The following is a 22,933-nucleotide window of genomic DNA, read 5'->3' as shown; positions in this document are numbered from 1 at the left end:
AGGTGGATTTCTGGGAGTTCGAGGCCAGCCTGGTCTACAAGAGCTAGTTCCAGGACAGGCACCAAAGCTACAGAGAAACCCTGTCTCGAAAAACCAAAAAAAAAAAAAAAAAAAAAAAAAAAAAACCAAGCAAAAAGCAAACAAAAGACCCAAACAACAACAACAAAATAAACCTGTGATGACTGTAGAGTTTTGAATATGTCTTTTAAAGGTCTCAAACTGAAAAACAACCACTCTCTTTAAATTCAATTATAGAAAGTATAGAAAGTGAGCCGGGCGGTGGTGGCGCACGCCTTTAATCCCAGCACTTGGGAGGCAGAGGCAGGCGGATCTCTGTGAGTTCGAGACCAGCCTGGTCTACAAGAGCTAGTTCCAGGACAGGCTCCAAAACCACAGAGAAACTCTGTCTCGAAAAACCAAAAAAAAAAAAAAAAAAAAAAAAAAGAAAGTATAGAAAGTGAATTCATCGTGTGAGCCATGGCTCACTCCAAATAGTGAGAAGAGAAGTCATGTTTTAGGAGTGGCAGGATTTTATGTTTCCTAGATCAACACCCAAACTCTGAAGAACAAAGATGAAAAACCAGAAGCCACACTGTCTCTCTGAAAGTCGGGCTCCTAATGCAGCCTTATGCTCCATCTGTAGATGCTCTGCATTTGACCAGAGATGTCCCTTTCTTTCTAAAAAAGATTTGGGTAAAGTTCCCAAGCCAGTGGGAGAGCCTGGACTTGAAGTTAGGATTTCTACCCTTTTGCCTTGATGGTCTTGCAATTTTTCTCATACTTTTCCTGTAAAATTAACCCCTTTCTTGCCAATGTCAAGCATATGTTCACATCCCTCTAGTAGTGTTGACGTTAGCTACTTTAGGCTGGGAGAATTGAGAGGCATGTACACCGGGAGCGTGGGCAGCAGACGAATCAAGAGCTGCTGCGCCTACAGCTCTATGTCCCTTCCAGTGGATGTGAGCAGATCTCTGATACCGGGTGACTCTCAGAGGAAATTTATCTTTGTTCATCCTCCGACACTCATCTTAATAGTTGCTTTAATGCTCTGAAGTAGTTCCTGAGAAAAACCCGTTCTCGGACTTTAAAGCACAAAATGAAAATGGCGCACCGTAGAGCGTGATTAAGCTGAGGCTGCAGGTGGGAAAGCCCTCGGTGTAGTTGCAAAGCCTGTGAAGAGCCATCTGTGAGAGGGAGGCAACCCAGGCAGCGAGTTTACTCCCTGGAGCCTCGAGTTTGTAAGAGTCAAGGCTTTTGCACGCATCGTCAATGTTGAGTGAGCAACTTAAACTCCAACGGGTTACAACTGAGACACGGTGACACATGTTTCTATGAGCAACCTGAAATGGATTCCACGGATGGGGTTTGTATCGAATGAATTATTTTTATATAAAATTTATCAGTATTTATTTTGGAAAGTTGCATTTGAAAATGTCTATTTTTCAAAATACACAGAGCAGAAGATGCGTAACACTAAATTTCAATGTTATAAAGATCTAAGTGGGTTTGTTGTAAATAAAATATTTATCCAAAAAACATGGACCTGAGAATGAACTTGGAAGATGCTTAATTTTGTAGTGAGATTCCTATATTGTGCATCTTCTACTCTTGCAACTTGTGTCTAAGTTCTGGGCGAGGAAGTATTTCTGTTTCATGAGAATTTGTATGATAATAAATGTTATAAACCTAAGCACTGGGAGATGTATCTCTAATTGTGTTCTATGTAATTACCCTGCTTCTCTGTAAGTCTTCAGAGGTCTGAGAGTTAGCATCATAGTCACAGAGACATGTTTTCATCTTTCCATTGTGCAGGATCAGGGTTAGGATCCTGAGAGGTGAAAAACAAAAGAGAATTATCGTGGACTTGCGTTACTTGGTTAGTTTATCCATAACCTTATAGTTTATGTAAATAGTTAATATCTGCTGTTGGCCTTTGAATGGGCCTTGGAATTCCTATGAACATTCATCTCGCATCTGGTAGGAGTCTGGAAACTCCAAGATCTAAGTACTTCCTCATTGCCACTGAGTTGTCCCACTTACCCAGATGCACACTGGGCTCTGGCAGCATTGCTACCACCTGTGATGAAATATGCCCACCTTAGTCATTAAGAAAGGTTACGGATCTTATCCCCTTAGAGCTCTTGGTTGGGGTGTTTCGTCTCTTGGAATGAGTCATGATCACACTTTGTTATTTAGGCTTCTAGTAATTTGCAATTTTGCTATTTTAAACTGTGCTCTGACATTTTTTTTTTTAAATTTAAAAAGGTAACTTAGGAAAAATTTCAAATAGAGAAATATGTAAAGAGTAATGGCTTCCTTTGATGCTCAGTCAGCAGTTACCAATCCGCAAACCTCCTCTGTTGTCATTACAGGGTGGTGGGCGTATCCTTTCAGGGTGGGGATCAAACCTGGGGCCTTGCTTTTGCTAGGCAAGTGCTCTGCTGCTGAGATCTATTCTCAGCCACACCATGTGTCTTAAAAGCTTTATACAATTAGGATTACTATGTAACTATAGTAACAGCCTAGTGATTGCTTAATAATTACATTGTATCCTTTTATAAAGATGACTTAGGGTTTGGAGGGATGGCTCTGTGGCTGGGCACTGGATGCTCTCCCACAGCACTAGACTTTGGTCCCCAGCACCCACTTCAAGAGGCTCACAACTGCCTTAACTCCAGGTCCTGGGGACCTGACACCCTCTTCTGAACTCAGCAGACATCCATGCTCACGTGCCCATACCCCTCCATCTACTTAACTAAAAATAAATCTTAAAAGACGAGACTCTTAAAACCATAATAATTTTTAACAGGATATCTATATGATTTATAACCTCATATTAGCAATTCTGAGATGGGCATTCTCACAGACAATTACATTCTGACACATATTTTGCAAAATTACTTCTCAGTACTTGGTTGCAAGTGTTAAACCCAACTCAAATTGATTTATGTATCTTTTTTTATACTTACTTTAACTTGCAGTTGACCACGTTTCCATGTTTAAATCATTTGGTTTTTATCGCCACACTCCTTCCTTAATTTTAGTGACTATTAACAGTTTGTTGTAATTTTATATTTGTGACCCAAGTTTTTCTTGGATATACCATGTTGCTACAGAGACTTTCTGCACATAGCTTCATAAATTTGTATGTGTTTCTCCTTGTGGGGATACCTAGAAACAAGATTGCCTAGATTCTGATCTGATGTAGCTTTGCTACCTCCTGCCAAACAGCTGTGGATTGCATCAGCACCACCTTTCGCCCCTTTTGCTCCGTAGATCACGTGCCATCACTCAGGATGTTACGGCCTTAGCGATGGCTGCCATACTCGTGACTGTCCAGTTGTTTCTACTCTTAATTTGTATTTCTCAGATGTGTAACAATTCCTTTCCTGCCTTTTTTGTTATTGTTTGATATTTTGGTTTCTGTGCAACTCTCTCTCTCTCTCTCTCTCTCTCTCTCTCTCTCTCTCTCCCTCCCACCCTCCCTTCCTTCCTCCCCCCCCCTTTTTTTTTTGGTTGCGAGCCTAGCCTTTAATGGCTGAGCCATCTCTCCAGCCCTCTTTACTTCTTTTTGAGACGGACTTTAACCATTTAGTCCTGACTAGTCTGAACACACTATGTAAACTAGGCTGCACTCCATCTCACAGAGATTCGCCTGCCTCTACCTCCCAAGTGCTGGGATTAAAGGCCTGTGCCACCACAACCGGCAGTTTCTGTGTACTTTATAAACATCAAACTCATGGTTTTATTTTCTCTTTAGTCTCTCTGGCTGGACTTCTGAAATGCTATCCCGTCTTGTATCTTTCTTTTCTCTGGTATAGTATCCCTTCAGTGAAGGTTTTAGTATTTTTTTTATAGTGTGGATCAACAATGATCGATTCTTTTAGATTTTGTCTGAGAATATCCTTATTTTACCTTTGATTTAAAATATCTTTTAAAAAAAGATTTATTTATTTATTATGCACACAAGAAGAGGGCACCAGATCTCATTATAGAAGGCTACAAGCCACCATGTGGTTTCTGGAAATTGAACTTAGTACCTCTGGAAGAGCACCCAGTGCTCTTAACCTCTGAGCTGTCTCTCCAGCCTCGATTTAAAATATCTTTAAAATGTAATGGACACCTAGGAATTTTGTGCATGTATAGGGTGCAGTGTGACAGATCAATACATACGTCTGACAAACAGTGGTCAGATTATGGTGACCGCAGAGCCATCACTTCAGGCATTTTAAGTTTGTGTTGGGGACATGCGAAATGCTCTCGACTAGCTATTTTGAAATAAACAATCCATTATTGCTAACTAGCCATAGTTATCATAGTGTAGGTAAAACATTAGCTTTTGCCGGGCGGTGGTGGCGCACGCCTTTAATCCCAGCACTCGGGAGGCAGAGACAGGCGGATCTTTGTGAGTTCGAGGCCAGCCTGGTCTACAAGAGCTAGTTCCAGGACAGGATCCATAGCTACAGAGAAACCCTGTCTCGAAAAACCACAAAAAACAAACAAACAAACAAAAAAATTAGCTTTTCTTCATATCCAGTTGGTAAATACCTATAAATTGAAAGTGTAGGATTTATGAGTCAGCTTAAAAAGAGAGAAGGCAGAAAGAGACTGGAGTCTGACCTTCAGCAGACTGAACTGTTTGCATTCGAGTACACAGTGAAGGACAGCCTCTCTCCCACAGAAATGAGGGGGGCCTGCCAGGGGAAAAAAGCTGGCTGTGGTCCTTTGTAGGCGTGCGTGGGCAGTGTGGGGGTTGGGAATAAGGAAAGTATTGCAGCTGTAGCCCAGGTCTCTCTCCTGCAGCCTCTCCTCCCTGAAATTGTCTCTCAGGTGAGACAGACATTCCTTTCTGGGCTGACCAATTACTGCGGAGCAAGATTATCTGTAATTTCCTAGGAATCTTGGTTTATAGCCAAGGCATTCTATCATTGCAAAGACCCATAAACTCAGAAAGAGTTGGGGAGCAAGAGCCTCAAAAGAAGCGGGAAACAGCGACATCAACTCTTTCTTAGCTGCTGAGAACTGAGCAGAGTCATTGGCAGAGAGGGTTATTTCTAGGTCTGTTGAGGGAGTCCTTTGGTCATTTAGCAGAAGGGGAATTTGAACAGGATCCGCTGCAGTGGATCAAGAGATTACTCCCGCCGGGCGGTGGTGGCGCACGCCTTTAATCCCAGCACTCGTGAGGCAGAGGCAGGCGGATCTCTGTGAGTTCGGGACCAGCCTGGTCTACAAGAGCTAGTTCCAGGACAGGCTCCAAAACCACAGAGAAACCTTGTCTCGAAAAACCAAAAAAAAAAAAAAAAAGAAAAGAAAAAGAGATTACTCCCATGCATTCTTGGAGAGACATTTGAAAAATAAGCGTTAAAGAGCAATAGGCAGATGAGTTGGCTGCAGAGTGAAGCTGAGACGCTTCACAGAAAGAGGGGTAGGAACCTGAGAGCCAGTGATCCAGTGAGAGGAAGTAGGTTTAGGGTTGATTCAGGGTGACAGTGCCTTGTCCCACCGCCAGGGGGCGCTGCTCCAAAGTGAGCCAGCAGAAGCAGCAGGGAACTACAGAGCATCAAAGGAAACAGAGAAAACAGAGGACCTGGGGTGAAAGGGATGAGGTTCTTGTGTAGCCAGAGTTTCTCCACAGCATCTAAAAGGGCTTTTGGCAGTTCTATCAGGAACAAATACAGCTGTAGTAGAAGACAAACACAAAACACAAACACACCACATAAATTTATTGCAAATGAGAAAGGGCTGAGGTGGATGGCGGGAACCTGGAGTCTTCCCTAGCAAGAAGCTTAGTTGGAGTTTTAGCTATAAGGCAAGTTGGATTTTGTAGAAGGCTATTTTCACTTCTATTATATAAAAGTCATGGGTATGTTGAAACATTGCTGTTTCAGAGATAAATGTTTATGGTGGATGGTCTTTTGATGTATGCCTGCGTCGTGCTTGCAAGTATTGCATTGAAAGCACGTGGATCTATGTTCATCAGGGATAGTCACCTATTTTACTGTTGTTGTCTCTATCTGGTATTACAGTCATGCTGGCTCTTTGCTTTGTTTTGATAGTTTAAGAAGGATTGACTATAGTACTCATTTGGATGTCTGTTAAAATTCTATTATGAATTCATCAGGCCTGGGATGTTCTTTAGTCGGAAACATTTTTTACTTTTTATTTCTTGTTATTTTCATGACAGGGTTTCTTTGTAGCTTTGGAGCCTGTCCTGAAACTAGCTCTTGTAGACCAGGCTGGCCTCGAACTCACAGAGATCTGTTTGCCTCTGCCTCCCAAGTGCTGGGATTAAAGGCATGTGCCACCACCACCTGGCCAAGAAAGATTTTTATTACATATGAATTTCATATGTAATTACATATGAATGGAGACAAGAATAGTGGCCAAGAAGGACCTCAGATGGTGTCTTCACCTTCCCAGGGTCTGACAAGTGAATCAAAACCACCACCCAGGAACAACCACTTCGTTAATAGATACTGCTAGAAGCTTCTTTTAGAAATACCAAATTTTATTTGACTCTTAAGTCACTTGTCCCCATGGTCCCATTGTTCTCCATGACAACTTTCCCCTTCCAACTGAACTGCTACATTATTATTCCTAATCCCCTCTCTCCCACAACATTCTGCGTTTATTTGATGACACCCCCCCTCCTTTGGAGGTCACCTCCCAGTGCCCAGCAGTAGCCCTCTCCCTCTGTCCACAAAGATGTCTGCTCTCTAGTCATAACACACAAAGCAAGCACCAGCAGCAAAGCAGACAGATCCGGGACGCCTTATGGCTCGGAGAAGATCCATGAGCTCAGAACAAAGTCTGGCAAATCTATCTTCGAGGACAAGATCCTCGTCACCATAGCATTCCCAGGGAGCAGGGTACAGCTCCAGGGCCAGCTGGCTCAGGTTTGCTGTGTGGTGGAAAAGGTCCCGAAGGACAGCCATGGAGCTGTCATTGTTGTGGAAGTCGATCTTAGTGAGCTGGGTGCACTGGCTTAAGGCGGGCAGGAGGGCACTGAGCTGGGAGACCTTCATCCTACAGCCTTCCAATTCCAGGGTCTTCAGAGTGGCTGCGACTCTCTCCAGAAGAACACAGAGGGGCTCAATACTGAAATGGGACAGTACCACACCGCTGAGGTTCAGGTGTGTGAGTTGATGTAGGTTTAGACTCAGGGGTAGATGATTCAAGTCAGCCTGTGAGAGCTGGGAGTGAGTGATGGACAGGTTCTCCAAGGGAGTTTTCAGGCACCTAGGGAGAGACAAGAAATGAGCTCTGGCAAGTGGAGTTGGAAAGTGTTAGTGACTTGGTCGACGCTATGATGGATGGGTTAGCATTGCTCAAGTTCAGTCTCACTACTCGAGAGGCACGCAAAGCAGGATGCTGTCAATACCTTCTCACTCAGCTCACAGTGTTTTACACCAAGGTCAGTCAACACCATAGTGGGATTGCTTCAGGATGTACACAGTGACACTCCTTTACTAAAGCCAAAATCCCCAGTACTGGCCGCCTCAGGGCTACATTGAACAAACAAACCAATTAAAGACCTAGTTACGTACTTGGGGTATCTCTGCAGACCTTCTGGATACAGACGTCAGCAGCAGACTTGATCCCCATTCACACTGCTTCACCCCAGCCTCTGGCACTCAGTGTTAGTGCCAGGATTTCCTCCAGCTTCTCAGCCCCTTACTGATGCCCCACACAGCCATTCCCACACTAACACAGAGGCAGGCGGCCATCCTTTCACGGGGTCTCCAGCCCTGTTGGATCCATTATGCCTGGCAAATACCAAGGGTCCCCTATCTGCAGAGCACAGAGAAACGTTTTGCTCTGGTCTGCAGGACATCTTCCCATCTTACCTCAGCAATGCCTTCAAGTTGCCTTTTAGACAGTAGATGCTATTCATATAGAGACACTGGAGACCGTCAGGGTTGGAGAACTGTGGAACCGGCTCAGTAACACAGCTCTTCACATCTGGTGGAGCAGAGTCACCGCTGAAGACAGTCTTAGAGATTCCCAGAAGATTTCCCAGCTGTCCAAGGAAATGTGCAAGCCAGGACTGGCTTCCCCGTTGCCACCAGGAATTCCGTTCCAACTCCTGGACACGGTCTCTGTCTAAGATGCTCAGGATCTCTAGGACAGTGGAGACGTGTGATGCTCCGATCTTCAGCTCCCTGCAGCACAAGTGCACTGAGCCTTTCCGCAGCCTGGCCCACCTCAACAGGTATTGGTCAGTTTCCCTGAGATGCTCCCCACACAGGTCAAAATCAGCTAACACCCTCAAGGGCTGCTTCACAGCACACCGTGGATTGGGTGCCCGAGTTTGCTCCTGACTCAGGACCTGCTGGCTGTAGCTGATATCTGTGCCTCCAGCCTGTCTGTCCCAGAAGTCCGAGTGCACTTTCCGCAAATCAAGCTCTTGGAGTTTCCACCTCCTTGGAAAACAGGTAGAAATAGCAAGAGCTGGGATCAGACCCTACATAGTCTGCCCTTCTTCCCGTCCTCCACTGTCTCATAGATAACTGTTTGTTTTCAGAGTTTCATGGGCATCACGCCCATGACCTTCTCCTCTGGGAAGGGCTCTTTTCCTCACTGGCATCTGCAGTTCTGTTTTTCTGCCCTCACTATGTTTCCCGTGAGTCCTACCTGATCCCACTTTGCTTGGAAGCACAGGGACAGGCTCACTCCGAGGCTGTGTCAGAACTAAGCTGCCCTCCACATCTGACTGCCTTTTGTACCTTCTGGGACAAGATCTGAGGCCTGCCAGGTGGTGGCACACGACTTTAATCCCAGCACTCCAGAGGCAGGCAGATCTCTGAGTTCGAGGCCCGCCTGCTCTACAGAGCTAGTTCCAGGACAGGCTCCAAAGCTATACAGAGAAACCCTGTCTCGAAAAACAAAAAGAACAAAAGGCCTCTGCAGTCCTCCATGCTGGCCCAGTGAGAAAGCTCAGATCCACATTTGACTACACTCTCCCTCATTCCGGTTGTCCCCTGACTGGACCTGTAGCACCATTAGAAGGGTCGTACCTACCTGGGATGAACCTTCTGTGTAACCAGAAAATCCAGCGCATCGAGCACAGCCTTCAAAGTGTCTGTGTGGGATATATTCATCAGGGACCCCATGGGAAGGCAGTGGAAGGGCCAGGCTGCCACCATTGCCCTCAGGACGTTAGTGTGTCTGCCGGTGAAGGCCTCCTTGAAGAGTGGAGGGAAGAGCTGCATGGGCAGATCATCTAGAGCACTGATGGCGAAGGCCTCGTCCTTCAGCAGCCGCTGCAGTATCTGCTGCAGGTGTGTGGCTTGGGCTTCGTCACTCATTCTTGTAGATCCTCAGGATCCAGAATCACGGGGACGCTTCTGGAAAGACTTTTTCAGGCTGAGGCTTAGGAAGCCCTTCTTCCTCCCTATCGAAGAAATCACTAAAGGGCCTAGTCACACCTCTGTAGCAAACCACCACCACCAAAACAAATTAAGTCATGAAAGTCCTGGTAGAGCCGGGTGGTGGTGGCGGCGGTGCGTGCCTTTAATTCCAGCACTCGGAGGCGTGGTGGCGCATGCCTTTAATTCCAGCACTTGGAGGCGGAGGCTGGAAGATTTCTGTGAGTTCAAGGCCAGCCTGATTTTACGTGAGCTAGTTCCCAGGACAGGCTCCAAAGACAGAGAAACCCTAACTTGAAAAACCGAAGGAAAAAAGAAAAGAAAGAAAAAGAAAAAGGAGGGGCTGGAGAGACGGCTCAGCGGTTAAGAGCACTGGCTGCTCTTCCAAAGGTCCTGAGTTCAATTCCCAACAACCACATGGTGGCTCATAACCATCTGTAATGAGATCTGGTGCCTCTTCTGGCCTGCAGGCATACATGCAAACAGAATACTGAGAATACTGTACACATAAATAAATAAATCTAAAAAGAAAAAGAAAAAAAGAAAGCCCTGGCAGACAGCATGGGTAAACTCACAATTACACACACATTCCCTGCTGTCTCAGCTGACTAGTCACTGCTCCTCTCAATCCCATTCCCACTGTTTCCCAATCCCATCCCCCGGATGTACCCTGTGAGCTGGGCCACATGCAGCATTTAGAGTCTGAGGAAGTGAATTGTCAGCTTGCACCACCCTGGCTGCAGTCAGTGTCTCAGAGCCCATGCAAACAACCCGAAATTCCAGAAGTGATAAAGCCTTTCAAGAAGAATGTCTGGGAAAAGGGTGGACCATACAGGATGCTTGGTGAGTTCCCGAGTACCCTGTACTACGGGAGACCTACTTGGAGGGAGGAGGATTGTCAAACCCACTTGAGAGAAGGACATCGAAGACAGCTCAGTAGCTGAAACAGAATTAGGAGGAATTCAAGGACATCTTAGCTGCGGGTGAAACACTGCCTCAAGAACTAAACACAAGGCACGTGGTGGTGGCACACGCCTTTAATCCCAGCACTCTGCAGGCAGAAGCCTGCTCTTCTCTGTGAGTTCAAGGACAGCTTGGTCCACAGAGCTAGTTCCACGACAAGCTAGGACTGTCGCACAGAGAAACCCTGCCTCAAAAAACCAAATAAAGAAAGGAAGAAAGAAGTAAAAAGTAAATAGAAATAAAAATAAACACATGATGTAAAGAATAGAGAAAGACTATTGTGGCTGTATACTGACTTCCAAAAACACCTGAGTAACTTGGCGTTAGGAGAGATGGCTCAGCAGTTCAGATACAGGTTTGGTTCCCACTACTCCCAGGGTGGCTCACAAGCATCCACAGCTCCAATTCTAGGGGACCTGATGGCATCTTCTGAACTCAGTGCACTTACATGCGTGCAGGCCATACCCTCATGCACATACAATAAAAAGAGATGTGTAAAACAAGCTAACCGCGAGTACTGAAAAGCCCAAAGCAATCAAAGAGGAGTCTGAGTCACTGTCTGAATCCCAGGGCCCGAGTTCCTGCCAAGCTGAGTCACGGGTGCTCACACACGGTGTTTTCCCGACAACACAACCCTCCCTCCAGCAGCCAAGGTGACACTGAATATTCCTACTTTGCACCTCACACAAACACATTAAGAGACTGGTTTTAGATCTGGGGATGGTGGAGCACACCTTTAATCCCAGCATTCAGGAGGCAAAAGAAAGCTCCAGGACAGCCAGGGCTATTACACATAAAAATCCTGTCTGGAAAAACAAAATAAACAAATGAAAAACAAATCAAAACAAAAAGAGTCTGGTTTGAGGCAGAGGGCGCAGAGGTTAAGAGCCCTTGCTGTGTCTTCAGAGGACTCAGGTTCTGTGCCTAGCAGTCACATGATGGCACACAGCTGTCTTTACCCACAGTTCCAGGGGTGATAACTTTCTCTTCTGTCCTCCATAAGCACCAGTCACATACATGATGCACAAATATACATACAGATATGCAGGCAAAATATTAATATACACAGTGCCCCTCAGCAGAAGCTCTGGGATGCGGCACAGTTGGCAGAGTGCTCATCCTCATGAAGCCTGGGTGAGACCTCAGAACTCCACCAACGGGGCCCAGGAGTGCACACCTGCAATCCCTCCACTCACTCTGTAGAGAAAGATGGAGGAACTGAGATTCAAGGCCAGCCTAGATCACTCGCTAGGCTCGTTGCTCTATGCAAAAAAAAAAAGAGAGAGAGAAAGGAAAAAAAGGGAAAATTCAAGAATATGTAAATGAAAAAAAAAGAAATGGATCTTTGTTAATTTAAAAGGAAAATTGCTCTGCCAGGCTTTTCTACTTTTATTTATTTATTTTTTAAATGTTTTTTTATTTTTTGAGCTGCAGTTCCAACTCACTATTGTAGATCAGGCTGGCCTTGAAGTCACAAAAATCTGCCTTCTCTACCACCTGAGGGCTGGAATTAAAGGTGTGAGCCACCACCCACCACTGCCCTGACTCTTTTCCCTCCCTTCCTCCCTCCCTTCCTCCCTCCCTCCCTCCCTCCCTTCCTCCCTCCTTCCCTCCCTCTTTCTCTTTCTTTCTTTCTTTCTTTCTTTCTTTCTTTCTTTCTTTCTTTCTTTCTTTCTTTCTTTCTTTCTTTTTTTCTTTCTTTTTCTTTCTTCCCTGCCTCCCTTTCTTCCCTTTTCCTTCTCCCCCTCCTTCTTTTTTATTGATAATAGATTCTTTTCTCATACAATATATCCAGATTACAGTTTCCCCTCCCTCTATTCCTCTCAGTTTCTCTCTACCTCCCCTCCCCTCCCCTTCAGGTCCACACTCTTTCTTCTTCTCCTTTATTATTTTTTTATTTTTGGTTTTTAGAGACAGGGTTTCTCAGTAGCTATGGAGTCACTGCCTAATTCTCCAGGATTCACTGTCAAGCTGCTCTTGGCATCTGGCCACAGCTCTCAGTATTGATGGTTCGTCTAGACAGGGTATCACCACTTTTCCCAGGCTAACTGAAACTTACTCCAATCTCCCTGCCTTTTTGGTAGGTGGGGGCAGGTTTTGTGACAAGATTTCCCTAGCTGTTCTGAAATTTGCTCTGTAGACCAGGCTGCTCTCAGACTCAGAGATCTGCCTGTCTCTTCTTCCCCAGTGCTGAGATTAGCAATGTGTGCCACTACAGCCCGACTCTGCTCCTGTCTCTTGTTACGTCCTGGCTCAGCTTCCATTGTGGAGTCTACCTTCTTTAGCCAGTGTGCTGAATGGATGCCTTCATTGCCCCTCTCCCTTCCTCTTCAGGTCTAGGAATACAGGAAAGCCTCCCATCCTGGCAAAAGCGGTGCTGGTGATGGAAGCCAGGGCTTCCTGCATGCCAGAGAAACACTCTATCAACTGAGCCACATCCTCAGTATCCATTCACAAAATCTGCCTGCCTCTGCCTCCCGAGTGCTGGGATTAAAGGAGTGTCTACTTTCTAAAGGGCCTCCTGTAAAAGGCCTGCACAGCTAGGGAAGGTCAACAACCACTGAAAATCCATCCTTTCCTTTGCAGGTATAATTGTCTGGCCATTGCGACCCCAGCAGTTCTGCAGATAAAGAATATCCCAGCAGATTATCTCTCTGTGCTCATAGATGTGCGAACAGGCACCGGCATGCCCCTAACCGCTCACATGTGAAAAGTGGTTTTGAGTCCTGAAAGGGGTTTAGGAGGTGAGAATGTGCTGAAAATGAGGGAAGTGGTGAAGACTCTGAACAGAAACATGGCTGTGTTGAGGGACGGAGATCAGGGAGGTCTCCGGGAATGTCTCTAGGATGTTGCTATCTTTTGTTCAGGGTGGTCCTTCCTACATGTACCATGCCAGTCTGATGTGGTCATTGCTATTGAGAGTAGAAAAGGAGCTGCACTGCTGTGCAGTACCATTTGCTGGAACTCATCTCTTGATCTCTCCTTAAAGCGCCTGAAGACAGTCTTGAAAAATCTGTCTGTTGCTCACTGTGAGATCTCACAGTTGGATTTGGATTACTGACCCAGTATCTGGACACCCTTGAACTCAAGCGTCTGAACCTGAGAGCTGGCTGCCGTGCTCTCTTGGAGTTCTCCTTGAGAGACTCAGAGGTGACTTGGAAACCCTCGACTTTTGAACAGTGTGGGATGGGAGACCCTCATTTCATGCCCTCTTGCTTGCCCCAGCTCATCAAGGTCCCCACATCTGTCCCGCAGAACCTTCTGCATCACTCAAACAAGCTGGGCCAGCTGATACAGGTGCTGGACCCTCCCTCCTTGGAGTGTTGTGACAACTTAGGTGTTTTTTTTTTTTTTCTTGTTTTTTCAAGACAGGGTTTCTCTGTAGCTTTGGAGCCTGTCCTGGAACTCCCTTTGTAGACCAGGCTGGCCTCGAACTCAGAGAGATCCACCTGCCTCTGCCTCCCGAGCGCTGGGATTAAAGGTGTGCGCCACCACCGCCCGGCTACAATTTAGGTGAAATCCTCATAGAGAGAGTGTCTCAACCTTGTCCTGAGCTCCTGGATAAACTCAGGGACAAAAAGGCAAGCCAAGGCGGTCTCTTCTGCTGTGGGCATCTGCCATTAATGTGTACTGAGAGAACAGATTTTTTTTTTCTTTGCCAGCAAGAAATAGGGAAAAGTTGCATCTGGTGCTGAGGAATGGAGGCCTAGTACAGTGAACGGATGAGGCCCGAGTGAAGGTACATTGCTGCTATGAACATGCAAATATCAAGGACCCTGATGCTTCAGATCCAGGGATGGTGACAATGTGCAGAATGTATCAACCATTGCTTCCTTCCCTGGATTACTGAAGCTTGAGACTGTTTCCCACAAAGACCCCCTCCAGGACTGGCTACCCCGCCAGAAGCATATTAGTGCGCTGAATTTCTTGTAGCTGCTGTGCCTCCCTCAGAGCACTGGGCACACTAGTGACCCGTTTTCTCTACCTGTGTCTGGTTTCTTCATTTGCTATCACCCCAGTCAGAACAATTCCCAGGCTGTGTAGGCAGTGGGAGTCTAGGGACAGGGCTCTTATCAAGGGGACCCGGAGCCCATTGCTTCTCACAGTGTTCAATGTGTTGGAAGCAAAGCTGTGTGCATTGGGTTCAGATCTCACGGACTTTGATTGACGTGGTGAACGAGAAAGAGGTTGTAGGGACAGATGTCTTTTAGAGTCAGAAAGACAGTTCTGCATTTCTAAGTGACAATTTGGAGTCAGAGAGACTCTTATAAACTTGTAAATGTTGTTCCATGAAGGATGTCTTAGTGTGGGTTTCGCAGAATGGGAGTTTCAAAGGAACACTCAGACCCTGCAACCTGGAAGACTGCTGTGTGCTGTCTTTCACAGATGCTGACCTGTTCCCGTTGCTTTCCAAGTTCAAAGTCATGTGAGTCCTGTGTCTTCAGGGGTGGAAAGACACTGAGCCGTTTCCTCAATGCAGCAGCTGAAGCCCTAGAACTTTCTGCATTTAAATATGAAGGAGTCAACTGACAGTCCCTTCCCTTCTACCTGGCCTGGGCCTCTGTTACTCCCTGCTTGTGTGGCTGCTCAGTTGATTATGTTCAAAGATAATTCAAACCACCTTGAGCAAGGAGGAACTGCTCTCTCAAGAAGGAGGTTTTGGCAGAAGGGCCTGGAATTTTAATCCAGCATATTCAGGCTGGGAGTGCTGGGGCCCCATCAAAGATGGTTGAAAGGCCTGGTGGTGGTGGCACACCCCTTAATCCTAGCACTTGGGAGGCAGAGGCAGGCGGATCTCTGTGAGTTCGAGGCCAGTCTGGTCTACAAGAGCCAGTTCCAGGACAGGCTCTAAAGCTACAGAGAAACCCTGTCTCGAAAAAAAAAAAAAAAAAAAAAAAAAAAAAAAAAAAAAAAGAACAAAGATGGCTGAAAGAAAACCTATGACAACATAAAGCATGGGGTTGTGGTCTAAGCCACAGTGTTCTCTTCTTTTCCTTCTTTTTTTCTTTTTCTTATTAGCTTCGTGAAGCCCAGGCTGGCTTTGAACTCTGTATCCTCCAGTCTGGTCATCATGCACTCTGATCTTACTAACACGTACCATCAAGCTATCTTCAAATAAAGGCCTCTGATAGTTGGACAAAAGGTCAACCTGAGAAGCAAGAGAACTTTTAATCAGAGTTCTCAAAACCGGCTCAGGCTGGATTGGCCCTTCTGTCCTTCATACCCAGGTACATGGGTGGATACAATTAACCAGAAAATGTTGAGATTTTATTTAATTGTTTTTTATGTTGTTAGAGAGACCCCTGCCCATCAATGCCTCAGGCAGGTGGTAGAGCTGGCCCTGAGGTCATAAGAGAAGGAGAGCCCCTTATCAGCTGCAGCACTCAGGAAACTGGCCCCTACACCACACCTGGGCAACGCGGTAGAGCTGACCCTGAAAGTGTGTGTGTGTGTGTGTGTGAGAACAGACCCTGAGGATGTGAAAGCAGAAATGGCCCCACCCCTTGCTCACCTTTGCCAGGGGTAAATTAGCCAGGGCAATGCAGGAGAGCGCACCCTGGTGGTAAAGACAGATGAAAGCCGGTGGACGGACCAACTTGGCAACTGCCCCGGCCCAGAACCAGGGCTATGTGTTGGCTCACTCAACATCCAACCCAACTTTGATCTGCTGGGACACAGGTAGGGGGTGGGGATGGGGTGGGGAGGACGTGGTCCTGCGGACCCAGAGCTACAGAATCTCCACAATACAGGCAGCAAAGTGATGTTCAGGAAGAGTCCCAGTGAGGACCCAACAGGGTAGTGAGACCAGGGGTCTCCAACCAAACCAATGATTCTTCGCAATGAACACCTGCATGTAAAGATGTATGGATAAGGGGGTTGGCTGCGTGCCTCACTGTGTCGCATGGAAGCTTTTATGACTAGATTTTTTCCTTTTTTCTTTTTCTTCTTCTTTTATCTTAAATTTTATTTTGTTTTATTTTGGGGGGAGCTGTTTGCAGGGACAGAGGACAGAATCAAGGGTATGGGAGTTGGCTGGGATTGGGACGCGTGATGTGAAAGACACAAAGAATAAGTTGAAAAAGAAAGTTATATGTGGAAAAATGTCTGTCAGTAGGATTTTGATGAGCTTTCCTTCTAGAGTCACCGAAAGTGTCACGGTGTCACCTGCAGGACCCTAGTTCCTATTCCTCGGTTACATAAGGAATAGAAAGATCACACAAGACACGCTGAGTCTGGTTGTCTGAGGAGGGGGTCATCTTTAACATTACTTGTTTTTGAAGAGAGCAAAAGTCTTTTAAGGAGTTGTGGCTCTTACCTGTTCATACCCTTGGGTCAGCTGAGGCAGGAGGATTGCTAGGAGTCTCCTGTATGTGTCTAAGAACAGTGTCTCCTTTCAAAGCCACCGCCTGAAAACATTACTGTCCTGCTGATCAGAGCCAGCCTTTCTTTTTCTTTTAAAGATTATTCTGTGTCTGATGTAGGCCAGCTCCTGTGGTTCTAATGGAGCTGGAGATGGTGTGTGAACTGGCACCAGCTAGGCTATAACTCTCTCTGTGAGGCAGGATGCTTAGGGCCCAGGCAGTTGTGGAACAATCTTCATACATTGTGAATGTGTATTGCTTTCATTGTTAACAAAAAAAACTGATGGTCCAAATGGCTAGGCAAGATTTCGGGGGCAGAGTAAATGCTGGGAAGAAGGAGGATGGAGTCAGAGGGGTCTCCAGCTAAATGGAAAGGATGCAGGGCATGGAAGAGAGGTAAAAGCCACAAGCCTTGGGGCAGGCAGCACATAGATTTATAGAAATATGGGTTAATTTATGATATAAGAGTTAGTTAGTAATAAGTCTAAGCTATGGACTAAGTATTGATAATGTGTTACAGAGGTATCTCCGAGCTTCTGTCTGTGGTCTTGAATCAGCAATGGGCTCTCTGATGGTGAGCTGCATGGTAAGTTTGGAGTTTTGCTTATGCAGATAAGAAAGGGTTACAGATGCTCAGTAAGGACAGAACCAGACCAAAAACAAAACAAAACAAAATAAAACCAAAACAACAGTGCTAAACAGGGAGAGAAAAGAAGGATATAGATAGTTATACACACACACACACACACACACACACAAACACGCACATTAAATAATAAAGTCCTTGAATGAGGAGTAAAGTGATAAACTTTGGGTGAGTGTCCAGGCATCCAGATGTCCTTGTTGTTAATAACATTTCACATTTTGGGGATTTTTGATGGAGTGGAAGACTAGATAGTCATAGTTAAAGTTTTCCTTAGTTATGGTAAAAAGTAAATTAGATATACAATTTTAGACTCATAATGATAGGATAAATCATAGAGTATTTTCTCTAACTTTTTCAAATACAAATGGACTGGATATTGTAACTTTAATTCTTATTTGATTACTGTTTTGCTGTATATAATTTCACTATGTTAAAGTAACCTTCCTTTAATTAGACAAAAAAGAAGAAATGCTATGGAGCAATCTTTGTACACTTTAAATATGTATTGCTTTTATTGCTAATAAAGAGCTGATTGGCCAATAGCTATGCAGGATTTACAGGGAACAGAGAGTACTGGTAAGAAGGAGGGTGGAGTCAGAGGAGTCACCAGCCATATGGAAAGGCGGCAGGACATGTAAGAGAGGTAAAAGTCATGAACCCCAGGGCAACACATAGATTAATAGAAATGGGTTGTAATGGCTATTTAGTTACAAGACTAGGCAATCAGCCAAGCATTTATAATAAGTAAGTCTTTGAATGGTTATTTGGGAATGGCTGCTGAAGCGCAGGAAAAATCTACCAACACCAGGAAGCTGATGAGGTGGTGGGAATTGATTGGTGCTAGGATTGAGTGTTAGGAGCTGGGGAGAGTACTGTGAAGAGGGAGGCTGTGCTGAAGATTCAGGGGTCAGCAACACCCCAAGTATTTTGTTGGGGTTTACTTGGGTTATACCTTCCTGCTGACCTGATGTGTGCAGCAATGTGGTGTCTGGTTGTCATCAGGGAAAAAAGCAGCAGACTTGAGGATTGGACCAGTCCCATATGATGCTGACAGGCCTGTGACCAGCATGGTGTGACTTGAGTGACAAGACTCCAATGGAAACATCCTGGACATTGTCCTCCATTGTATGGGCAGTGTGACCATGAACCAAGAGGGGCCCTCTACCCAGACGTCAATACCTCCACCTACCAATCTCTAACACCATTCGCCTGACTCATCTCTTGTTCTCCACCTAAGTGCCTGAAGACCATCACTCCCTTCAAGCTCTCAGGCTCAGACTGGAATCATCTACCCCTGAGCCTGGACCTGAATCAGCTTACAGCCTGAACCTCAGTGGTGCGGTACTTTCCCATTTATTTCCTGGGCTTCTCCATGATCTCCTAGAGACAGTTGCAGTTCTTTTGAAGACCCCGGACTTGAAGGACTGTTGGGTGGAGCACTCTCAGTTCAGAGCCCTTCTGTCTGTCCTGATTTCAATGCAACCAGTTCCCCAAGATCTGTTTCCATGACGATGACATCTCCAAGACTGTCTGGAGAACCTTTGCCACCACTTGGCAAATCTGACTTAGTGGAACCAGAAACTCTACCTGGTCCCTCAGGAGAGCTCTAATGACATTGGATACCCTTTGACAAAGGGATGTGACCACAGTTACCTTGAGCTCAGGGGTGCACTCAAGGCCATAAGGCAGCTCAAGTGAGTCACTTTGCTGCCTATAACTGTCCTGAGAGTCATGATCTCTGGGTTTGAGACCTCAGGCCAGACTTTGTCTTTTTTTTTTTTTTTTTTTTTGACAAGGATGGGGGTGGTTAGTTCTGTGCACTGAGAAATTAAACCTAAGGGAGTAATTGCTCCTCAAGAGGCCATAAAACAGCCAGACAGTGATGGTGCACACCTTTAATCCCAGCACTTGGGAGACAGAGGCAGGAGGATCTCTATGAGTTTGAGGGCAGCTTGGTCTACAGAGTGAGTTCTGGGACAACTTGGGCTGTCTCACAGAGAAACCCTGTCTTGAAAAACTGAAAGAAAAAGAGGACATAGAACAGTGCCTCTGTGCGTTAGGAGTGGGATAGGATGTAGGAGGTCCAGAGTAGAGCGGTCAAAATTGACATGGAAACAGTGGGTCCATGAGAAGGAAGCAGGCAAAAGCACCTTTAATTTAAGTATTGCCATTTTGACTTCATACTCCATTTTACCTATAGAATGAAACAGAGTTAAGGTTCCCAAACTTTAGGGAACCTGGAAACCTTCCAAATGCTGACCAAGTTTCTCCTTAAACAATAGAAGCAGTCTGCTATATGCCCCTTAGCTCTCTAAGACAATATGGCTGTACCTAACAACAAAAAGACCAGATTAATTGGTTGACCATTCTGTGTCAGCTGACTGTTGGCGTGGGATCTTTGATAACATTGTGAAACTCTGAGGCTGCCTTCAGAAAATTAACCTGAGATCGGGGGGGCACAGCCAGCAACTGCCTTGATCAGAATTAGCCACAGAGAAGCCAGGAATACGGATAAAGAGATACACAGGAAGAGTAAAGAGGGACTTAGAGATTCGAGGTCTTTTTGGTTTGGGGTGAGTGGAGAGCCACTTCTCTTGCTGAGTCTCTAGTCAAAAAGAAAGGTGAGTTGGTTGCTTCTCAGCTTCTCTGATCTAGCAGGTTTTCACCCAACATCTGACTCCCGAATCTTTACTGGTAAAAAGAATGATAGAGACTCAGATGGTATTTAAAAATCAGTAGATTCAGGTGATCCCCTAAGCCGACAGAAACACAGCAGGTGGCAATAATAGAATACCTAGGGAAAGCCGTAATCCTTGACTCCTGATTGGTGAAAAATGTACCTGTAAATTGGCAACAAATGTTTGTGGCTTCTGCGTTTATATCTTATATGGTGGTTTATTAAAGACTGTGGAACTCATAAATATTGCCTCTCTCCTCTCTCCTACCTTGTGGCTCAAAACAGACACGTAACACACGGGTACAGTGGTCTTAAGATTCAAATAAAATTCTGATTTTTTTTCTAGCTAAATCTAATTGCAATAGACATAGTAGTTTCAAAATACATTGGAACCGGGGTCTATGATTGAAGCCCAGTAGGTAGAATGGGTACCTAACATTCAGGAAAACCCCGCTTAGATCCCCACGATTACATGAACATCAGATGGGGACATATATTTGAAGTCCCAGCTGACCTGCACAATGACAAAAAGCTGGCTTTTCTCTTTTTCCTTGCTGTTGCCTTTGAGACATGGTCTCACTAAGTAGGCCTGGTTGGCCTGGACCTTGCTGTCCTCAGACTCACAGAAATTCGCCTTCCTCTGCATCCAGAATCCTGGGATTAAAGGAATACAGCACCAGCTATACTAGGCTTTCTGGGGGTTCGTTTGTTTTCAGGTAGAATCTTGCTTTCTAGCCTAGATTCGCCTCTTATGCTTTAGACCAGGTTTAGTCAAATATGAAATCCTCCTGTCTCAGCCTCTCTAGAGTACGTTAATCTAAATTAAGACAGCCTTCTTTGCTGGGTGTGGGGATGTATAGTTTTAATCTCAGCACTTGGGGGAAGTGAACCTCTGTGAGTTCACTGCCACCCTGGTTACATAGTTTTAGGGCAGCCAGGGTAACTTAGGCACTCTTAAAAAGATACGCCTGAAGCCGGGTGGTGGTGGCACACGCCTTTAATCCCAGCACTTGGGAGGCAGAGGCAAGTGAATCTCTGTGAGTTCGAGACCAGCCTGGTCTACAAGAGCTAGTTCCAGGACAGGCTCCAAAGCCACAGAGAAACCCTGTCTCGAAAAACCAAAAAAAGAAAGAAAAAGAAAAAGAAAAAAAAAAAAAGAAAAAGAAAAAAGAAAAAGAAAGAAAGAAAAGCCTGGTAGTGGCACATGTCCTTAATCACAGTATTCGGGAGGCAGAGGCAGGTGGGTTGCATCTCTGAACTGAGGTCATCCTTGCCTTCAGAGTGAGTTCCAGGACAGCCAGGGATACATAGAGAAACCCAGTCTCAAAATACAAAACAAAAAAGAAACAACAAACAACAAAAAAAGAAAGAAAGAAAAAAAAAGAAAAGTGGAAAAAGAATACATTCATCTTACAGATAGAACACAATGCCCATCAAAATTCCAGCAAAATTCTTCAAAGACCTCGAAAGAATAGTACTCAACTTCATTTGGAAAAGCAAAAAACCCAGGATAGCCAAAACAATCCTGTACAATAAAAGAACTTCTGGAGGCATCACAATCCCTGACTTCAAACTCTACTACAGAGCTACAGTACTGAAAACAGCCTGGTACCGGCATAGAACAGACAGGAGGACCAATGGAACACAATAGAAGACCCGGATATCAATCCACACATCTTTGAACACCTGATCTTTGACAAGGTAGCAAAAAATATCAAATGGAAAAAAGAAAGTTTATTTAACAAGTGGCGCTGGCATAACTGGGTATCAACATATAGAAGAATGAAAATAGACCCATATTTATCACCATGCACAAAACTCAAGTCCAAATGGATCAAAGACCTCAACATAAAGCCAGCCACACTGAACCTTATAGAAGAGAAAGTGGAAAGTACACTTGAATGTGTTGGCACAGGGAACCACTTTCTAAGTATAACCCCAGCAGCACAGACACTGAGAGAAACAATTAATAAATGGGACCTCCTGAAACTGAAAAGCTTCTGGAAAGCAAAGGACATGGTCAACAAGACAAAACAACAGCCTACAGAATGAAAAAAGATCTTCACTAACCCCACATCAGACAGAAATTTGATCTCCAAAATATACAAAGAACTCAAGAAATTGGACACCAAAAGATTACATAATCCAATAAAAAATTGGAGTACAGACCTAAACAGAGAACTCTCAACAGAGGAATCTAAAATGGCTGAAAGACACTTTAGGAAATGTTCAACATCCTTAGTCATCAGAGAAATGCAAATCAAAACAACTCTGAGATTCCATCTTACACCTGTAAGAATGGCCAAAATCAAAAACACTGATGACAACTTATGCTGGAGAGGTTGTGGAGGAAAGGAAACACTTCTGCATTGCTAGTGGGAATGCAAGCTGGTACAACCCCTTTGGATGTCAGTGTGGCGATTTCTCAAAAAATTAGGAAACAACCTTCCTCAAGACCCAGTAATACCTCTTTTGGGTATATATCCAAAGAATGCTCAATCGTACCACAAGGACATGTGCTCAACCATGTTCATAGCAGCAGCTTTGTTAGTCATAGCCAGAACCTGGAAAAACCTAAATGCCCCTTGACTGAAGAATGGATAAGGAAAATGTGGTACATTTACACAATGGAGTACTAAAGAACAGAAAAAAAATAACGACAGCTTGAATTTTGCAGGAAAGTGGATGGAGCTAGAAAAAATTATTTTGAGTGGGGTAACCAGACACAGAAAGACAATTATCACATGCACTCACTCATAGGTGGTTTTTAAATACAAAGCAAAGAAAGCCAGCCTGCAAACCACAATCCCAGAGAACTTAGACTAACAATGTGGACACTAAGAGAGACTTACATAGATCTAATCTACATGGGAAGTAGAAAGTAGAAAAAGACAAGATGTCCTGAGTAAATTGGGAG

General features: G+C 45.0%; 1 protein-coding gene across 1 annotated transcript; it reads right to left on the bottom strand.

Annotated features, from left to right (window-relative positions):
* Nucleotides 1–6,716: 6,716 nt before the first annotated feature.
* LOC130884349 (PRAME family member 12-like) lies at nt 6,717–9,308 on the bottom strand. Its single transcript, XM_057785450.1, has 3 exons — nt 9,022–9,308; nt 7,848–8,423; nt 6,717–7,239 (listed from the first exon to the last, which is right to left on the bottom strand). The coding sequence occupies exons 1-3, from the start codon at nt 9,306–9,308 to the stop codon at nt 6,717–6,719; spliced, it is 1,386 nt and encodes a 461-aa protein (XP_057641433.1).
* Between the last annotated feature and the right edge of the window lie 13,625 nt (nt 9,309–22,933).

Source organism: Chionomys nivalis, chromosome 11 (genome assembly GCF_950005125.1).
Source record: "Chionomys nivalis chromosome 11, mChiNiv1.1, whole genome shotgun sequence".
Lineage (NCBI taxonomy): Eukaryota > Metazoa > Chordata > Mammalia > Rodentia > Cricetidae > Chionomys > Chionomys nivalis.
The sequence above is the reverse complement of the archived record's forward strand: the minus strand, read 5'-3'. Positions and strand labels throughout refer to the sequence as shown.

Excerpts from the sequence above, each read along its gene's own strand:
- LOC130884349 (XM_057785450.1), bottom strand. The coding sequence starts at position 9,308 with ATGAGTGACGAAGCCCAAGCCACACACCTGCAGCAGATACTGCAGCGG. Across the intron at positions 8,424-9,021 it reads ACACAGAAGGTTCATCCCAG|GAGGTGGAAACTCCAAGAGC; the intron begins GTAGGTACGACC and ends CTGTTTTCCAAG. Across the intron at positions 7,240-7,847 it reads AACTTGAAGGCATTGCTGAG|GTGCCTGAAAACTCCCTTGG; the intron begins GTAAGATGGGAA and ends GTCTCTCCCTAG.